General features: G+C 42.9%; 1 protein-coding gene across 2 annotated transcripts; it reads right to left on the reverse strand.

The window, feature by feature from the left end:
* Positions 1–1,754: 1,754 nt before the first annotated feature.
* On the reverse strand, positions 1,755–7,181 carry LOC116208567 (probable amino-acid acetyltransferase NAGS1, chloroplastic). 2 transcript variants are annotated; one of them, XM_031542079.1, is made up of 10 exons: positions 6,751–7,181; positions 4,919–5,006; positions 4,163–4,371; positions 3,883–4,034; positions 3,352–3,775; positions 3,109–3,206; positions 2,851–2,962; positions 2,512–2,671; positions 2,306–2,378; positions 1,755–2,169 (listed from the first exon to the last, which is right to left on the reverse strand). In XM_031542079.1, exons 1-10 carry the CDS (start codon positions 7,093–7,095, stop codon positions 2,019–2,021), a joined length of 1,812 nt encoding a protein of 603 aa, XP_031397939.1. In that variant the 5' UTR covers positions 7,096–7,181; the 3' UTR covers positions 1,755–2,018. The 2 variants fall into 2 exon arrangements, with proteins under 2 accessions (XP_031397939.1, XP_031397938.1); XM_031542078.1 differs by lacking the exon at positions 6,751–7,181 and adding an exon at positions 5,477–6,654.
* Between the last annotated feature and the right edge of the window lie 233 nt (positions 7,182–7,414).

A 7,414-nucleotide genomic window follows, 5' to 3' on the forward strand; every position in this document is an offset into this window, starting at 1 on the left:
TTTAATCAAAAAAATTATAAAATTATCAAAAAAGAATAAAGGAAATGGTTGGATTGAGGGGTCAAGGCCTCCCCTGCCAGTATCCGACCCTCCAATTGGGATCACTGGCCTTGTTTAAGCAGGGCGGCGACCCCAGCTGGAGGGTCAGTGGCCCACAAGGGAGCCCCCAACCCCTTCAATTGGGGGAATCCCAACCGACCAGGATCCCCCTTGATTGAAGGGGTTGGGGGCTCCCTTGTCGGCCATTAACCCCCAGTTGGAGTTGCCAATCTTGTCTGAGCAGGCCAATGAGCCCAATTAGAAGGTAGATGGCCCGCAGGGGAGCCCTCAACCCCTTAATTTGGGGGATCCAGTGCTAGGATCCCTCAAATTGAGGGGGTCAAGGGCTCTCTCGTCAGCCACAGACCCCCCACTCCCCACATAACAGTCTTGTCTGAGCAGGCTGACGATCCCAATTGGGAACTCAATGGCCCACGAGGGAGCTCTCAACCCTGGGGATCCCGTCGGGTTCCCTCAATTTAAGGGGTCATGGGCTCTCCCAGCCAACCACTGAATTCCCGATTGGGGTTGCTAACCCCCATACAATCCAACCCTTTCCTTTTATTTTTTGATGATTTTATATTTTATTGAATTAAATTTAGGCCCCTAATCTGATCAGACATCACAACAAACAAAGCGCAGATCGTAATGAGCTATGGCGCAGCTTAATCACTTATTTACTCACAGAGTCGGGAATGCAGAGGGGCTTCTTCGACTGTAGTACAAGCTGCCGGGTATTAAGAAAACATATTTAAAGAAAAACAAAAGATTAATAAACCATCATCATCATAAATAAATAAAAAAACAACAATAACAACAACAATCAAAGTTATACATATATAACAGAAAATAGGAAGAATAACGACTCAGAAAATAATTCAGCAAAAGAAAGAAAATAATTCGGTGCATTGCACTAAATAATAAATGTTACCCTAGCTAGTAAATAATCTATAAAATAAAACATATAGTAAAGAAATATTAGAACGTTAATTTTACATGAATTAATGTAAAACCTACTCCCGCATATAATAGTCTGGTTTATCACAGTTTGTCTTTTTTATTTTTTATTTTTCCCTATCTTTTCTTCAATGACAAGGCTATATATGAACATCATAAGTAGAACTTAGAAGAGGAAGGAAAATTAAGATTGACATGGGCAGTTCCATTCATATACTCGTAGATCAAGGATGAATGCCATCTAACCTAACTCCCCTGCAGCGATTATATATTATCATAGTAAACCTAGCAAACCAAGAGCTAGCAAAGAACTAACATCGACTTTCAAACTAATTCAGTCAACAATACATATTAGCTTATTCAAGTTGCATGACATTAACAGTTAAAATAATTCTTCGATCTTCAACCGCTTCCTCGTTAATTTTCTGCCTGTGGCAGCCCTATCTTTCAGTGCCCTAACATGTTGGATCATATGGGTCATGTTCAAGTGAGAAGAGCCACCTTCTTCACTGCCCTCCTTGCCACCTCCCCAGCTTAGGTCTCCTTGCCCTTCTCCGCCTTTCTTCACCTTCCCTCTCCATCGTCCATGATCAACCTTACTACAGCTGCAGTCATGACCTCCTCCGGAGCGTTGAGTGGAGTGAGAATGATGGCAACGGTGAGGCCATATGGGCAGCCAGCTTCACAGCCAGGTTGGTGAAGGGGGGAGGTGACTTTGCTACATGAAAGAGATGAAGAGCTCTGGATTCCGGAAGCCATTTTTAAAGGAAGTTAATTTTCATGACTCAATGCCATTACAACATTCATCATAAGCTTTTGCATCAGTTGCATAATACTCACGTCCATTTTCCAGATCCATCGGTACATTATACGGTTCCCTGATTATGAATAATATCAGACTCGAACACGACTATACAACAGAGAACTCAACCTATGTACAGAGCATCCAGTCAAAACACCAAGGCGTGTTGGAAAATTTGACTAATCAAGCACCATAAGCCAGTTGTATTATCAGTCGACTTCTAGTTGAGCTTCCTATCAACAGTAATACCACTCTTGTCGGGGGTTAGCTTCTTCCAGTAGTACTTGGAATTCCGAGATAGGTTGATTCGTTTCCTTCTCTTCTCAGGAATCAAATCAATGGAGCATTCCGAGAATCCACGCCTCACAAACCTGTAGGTGAAAAAACCAAAGAAAAAAACCAACCATACAAACAATCTTTTTCATCTTTTTGTACGACATCAGCATATAAATGAGATTACATCCAAGCGTAGAAAATAGAAAAGAAAACAGTCATCTACAGACTAACCAATCTGCAGTTCGGGTTGTGAGCAGGAAGACCATTTCTAATCCAAGAGAGGATGCTTTCTTCTCAATATAATCTGAAGAAAAACAATATTAGCCAATTATTATCAGCATTCTCACATATAGTATCAACAACAGATTTGTAATATATAAATGAAAAAGTAGATCGACTTAGTGCAAGGCTCATGAGAACGTAAAGGCATAGCGTACCAAGGAGTTTATCTCCCTGTCCTTGTCCCCGGCATTCAGGAGAAACTGCAAAGGCAGCAACCTCTCCACATTTCCCCTCGAAATATGGAAACAGAGCAGCACAGCCAATAATGTGGCTTTCCCTCTCCACCACAATGAAATACTTTAGTTCTTCAAGTAGCTATACAAAAGAAAAGAGGGCACAAAAACAGTGCAATTACTATGAGCTTTGATTTATAAAAAGATGCTATATATAATCAATATGTGATAAATGGCAACTTTGAGGGAAAACTCCTGAAAGATTGCCGGAATGCCAAAGCCAGCATAATAATGGCTCGCTATAGAAAGCAGAAGACAAACCTCTGCATCAGTTCTCTTCACTAATGTCCCAGCTTCCTCCAAGGGCCGTAAAATTTGCCTGATTCCAGAAAAGTCACTCTCTGTAGCCACCCTTGTCCCTTCATAAAGATCGCTGCGAATCCAAGTCTTATGTAACGTCAGAATCACAAGTAGAAAATGTTCTTAAATGCACCCATCTTAGCAGCACCAAGAATGTGAAGTCGTCAATATCAAAATAAAAATGGCAGAAAGACCAAAGTACATCTAAAGATTGCATACCTAGCAACCATTGTCCCTATCCCATCTCTTTGGAACAATTCCAGTAACAAAGCCCCACCGATAGTACCATCCAACAAGTGAACCCTCTGAACTCCTCCCTATGGGGGAAATAAAACAATCAACAGAAGAAAATTTCTTAGCAATGCATTGTTTCAGAGGACAAATAACAAAACAAAGGAAGTATTCCCCCAGAATGTATCCAGTCCATTTACTGCACACAACTTGAGTATTTCATAGACTTACTCTGCAAACAAAAGCTGCGGCAGCCAATTCTGCAAGGTAACCATTCAATCGACTCTGACGTTCGAGACCTCCGATGGCAAAGCCTTGTTCACCACCCCAGAGCCCATTTCCATTGTCAAAACCAACACCATTCAAAAAGGTTGAACCGCTCTTCTCAGAAAAAGCCGCTCCATTGACTTGAGAAGCAGTTCCATTGGTAGACTCCGTACGTCTCGCGTATGCAACATCTTCTTTCATAACAGCTTTCACGTAATTCGCAGCTGCTTCGCTTTGCTTTGCTCTTTTCCGGATCAACATGTCCGCTTCTTGAAGAGTCAAGAACCGGATGAGGTGTCTGCTTTCATCTAAGATAGGACCATCAATGATGCATATAAGTTTCTCTGCTCCAATAGCCAAGGCACAAGCTGTAGCAACTTCATATGTGCTGCAATTGTTGAATTCAGAGAGTTCACTACAAGGAATCCATTGATAGTTGAATCCCTGATTTGACTAATTAGTCACACAAACAATCATGAAATCTACAGTACATACTTGCAATTTAGAACTTCTCCATTACTGGAATAGCCAAGGTTGCTTAATATCACTATGCATCCACCATCAAGCCTCTCGCGAATGCGAGCAACATCCACTTTCTTCACTTCACCCGTGGCTCCATGATCAACACCTTCCACAACTCCTCTTCTCTATAATAAATAATGAAGATCACGTGAGCTGCAAAACTAGGACCACAGAACAAACTCAAGAAAGGGGGAAAAAGAAGAGCAAGAAAAAGAGGATGACTACAAACATGAAAAGCTCAAGGACACTTTACCTTGGCTGCAAGAAAGTTGCCACTTGCAACACTGACACCAACTTCATGCCAACGGCTACTATCACCATGGCGTCGGATACTGAATATGGGAGGTCCAGGAGATAGTTTAGCCTCTATCATCAGACGAATTCCCCCAGCTGCTTCCATTGCAGCTGCCAGGGATTCTGAGTCGGTTATCCTGTATCGGCCGACATATTTAGGCTCGCATCCTGCAAAGAACAAGAGATAATAACATCGAATCATCATCCGTAACAGTTATAAACCATGTGTAACCAGATTAGTTAGCATGCCCAACTTCAATTCCCATAAAAAAAAGAGCGATGATGCAGCAACATTTATCAATTGATTATCATGCCCATCAGCAAAGCTCCTGATTCTTCTGTTTTGACCAAAAAGAATTTTGCCAGAAAATGAAGATAACAGAAAACAGGGCCTCCAACACAAGATAACAGTAATATAACACAATTGCTGAAATGGAAATGATATATTACGTTATTCCTCAGTTCATATAACCAACAATCCAAATGATCCTAGCTCAAGAATGAACAGCAAAGGAAGACCAGTTGGTTCTCTTGGAAGGTGTGAGAGCTAGGACATAAACAACGAGAATTCCTGTCCGAGAATCAGTTTTGCTCTAAATGCCATGAGAATTTATAAATTACTAAGAGTCTGAAAAGCAAAAGCAACTTGCAGACAATCCAGTGATCTGTTTGCAGATAACATATGAAGTTCTGGGAAAAATCAAATCTCACCAACCTCTCTCGGCCAAGAGTTTATCAATCAGCGCGTGGGTTCCCGGAACCAGAACGAACCTGATCCCCAATCCATGAAGTAGCGCAATATCCTGCAAACAATCTAACGATTTTAACTTCACTGCCTACCCTGACCTGCCAGAGCTGGCCAAGCACTCAAATTTATACGACCAGGTAAAAAAAAAAACCGGGGGGGGGGGGGGGGGGGGGGGGGGGGGGGGGGACTTTGTCCATGAGAATCATGTCAAGGCAGATGAGTGACAGAAACATAATATGCGAAGCGCCTATAACGTTGAGATTTCCATTCCAATGCAGTTCTAAAGAAATATCGGTAGACCCGAACGCATGGATTTTCAAGAAAATGCGATTACCGAACACATGGATGCGAGTACCGAACCGCATAATTTGCTCGCAATGCATAGCATGTTCAGCTTCTCAATCGACCCGTGAGCTCTGCGGCGAGCAGTTTCTTTTCACATTTGATTCTTTCTAATACGTTAACCGCAAAAAATAACTGGCAAGATGTTAGTCCGACAGAAAGAATCGGAGAGAAATTGCGTGCCTTCAGAATCGGATCCAGGTATGGGCTATCCACTATTTCGCCGGAAACGAGCACAACGAATGTGCCGCCTCTGTGCGCTCGGAAGTACGGCCAGGCCTCGCGAAACCACCGCACGAACCGCTCGTTCTTCGTGGAGATTTCTCCCTCTTCGACACCGTCACTCTCTTCTGAATCGATGAACACGTTACATTTCTCTCGAGCTCGGCTAGCGCCGCCGAGCACTTCACCCGCCACCAGAGATAGGTTCTTGGGGAATCGCGACCTCAGCGGAACTGTACTGGACCAGACGCCCCGTGGCCGGAAGCCCTCGCTTGGATAGGGGAGAGTGCGGCAGCGGTTCTGGGGAGAGAGGCAACATCCGGAGGAGGAAGCGGCCATGCTGCAGCTACCAGAATCGTGCGGTTCACTGAGCGGATTCGGCAAGCTGGGGAAGTGATAGGCTTGTGTGTCGAAGGCGGAGGTGGACGGTGCCCGGCGGACGCTTCTTCTTTTACGCGGCAGTTGATGACAGACGGCGGCGGATGGTGAGCCGAGCTCAGATCAATTTTTCTTCTATTTATTTTTTTTATAACCACTTTTTTAGCGTATTAATTATCAATTTTTTCTTTGAAAATCTTAATGTAATTCCTTTGTTTTTTTAGTACGATACATCTTCTTCTTCTTTTCTTTTCTTTTTTTCTTGGATACGACACATCTGATTTAATTCTTCTATATATATTGTCACTTCACATAGTGGATTAGTGTTGGTGAAGCCTTATAATTTCCATTTCAATATTATTATTAAGATATTAGAACATTATATGATACATCGTAACAAAAGTATCATCAAGCGTAAATAAAAATATTAACAAGTTTAAGTGCAATTACACGTTCATGAAAAAGTTTAAGATTAATCAAATATTGTTATTCAGACTCGAGCTACATCGCAGAAGTGGTACTCAACAAAATCAAGCTTTTCTCATCTTCTCCCAATCGATCTCGCCAAAGGTAAAGCTCGAGGCTTGTCTAGGACTATGCTTGAGTTCAGCGAAGTTTGTAATTTTTTGAATTATTTGGATAATAGTATTTTCATATATTTAGTTATAAATTTTTGTGTAAATTTTCTATTCCAGCAAAAAAAGAATTATAAAATAAAAATATCTAGCTTAGCTAGTACTATAGCAAAAGAAAGATCAAAGCTTAGTTCAAAGTTGACTTAATCAGCCTCAAGAAAAAAGAGTCAAAAGTATGTATAGTAATTAATTCATGAGAGTGAAGTTTGGAGGAGTAACAACCTTGAGGATGGAGTCCAAGAAGGGGCTGACGGCGATCTCGCTGGAGATGACCACCACGAACGTGCTGCCCCGGTGGGCGTGCATGTACGGCTGAGCCTCCCTTATGATCTTCACGAACCTCTGGTTCTCCTCCGTCACGTTATGCCACCCGGTGTCCGCCCCGCCCCCCCACAACGACTCCCACGCACAGCCCCTCACTGCCACCCATCGGAGGCCCGACGTCCCAGCTCGTGGCCTCCAGTTTCTCCTGATCTTTCCCCAGAGGTTCGACTCCCGCCCTTGTCCAGCTTGCTGCGGTGGGCAGTTGATGTCTACCCGGCAAGGCCTCGGCTGGGACGCGGCCATCTTTGGCCGTGCAAAAGTACAATAGAAAGGAAAGGAGGGAGAGAAACGCGGCTAAACGAGAGGGTTCGAGGGTGGAAGTAAAAAAATTGCAAAGATGAGATATTGATGAATGACACATTGACGTATTACATGCTGCCAGATTTTTTTTCTTCGTAAAATTACATTTGTCGTTTCGAATATTGTCGGGCTTTATCGAACACGAAAACTTTACGAAAATAAAAAATGGTCGTGAGGACCTGCTTTAACGTATTCGACTAACTCTGGCAAATCCTACCGTAAAAAGCTATTGCGTCCCAAGCTAGCTTCTTAGGGGCGAAAA

Source organism: Punica granatum, chromosome 5 (assembly GCF_007655135.1).
Source record: "Punica granatum isolate Tunisia-2019 chromosome 5, ASM765513v2, whole genome shotgun sequence".
In the NCBI taxonomy this organism is placed as follows: Eukaryota; Viridiplantae; Streptophyta; class Magnoliopsida; order Myrtales; family Lythraceae; genus Punica; species Punica granatum.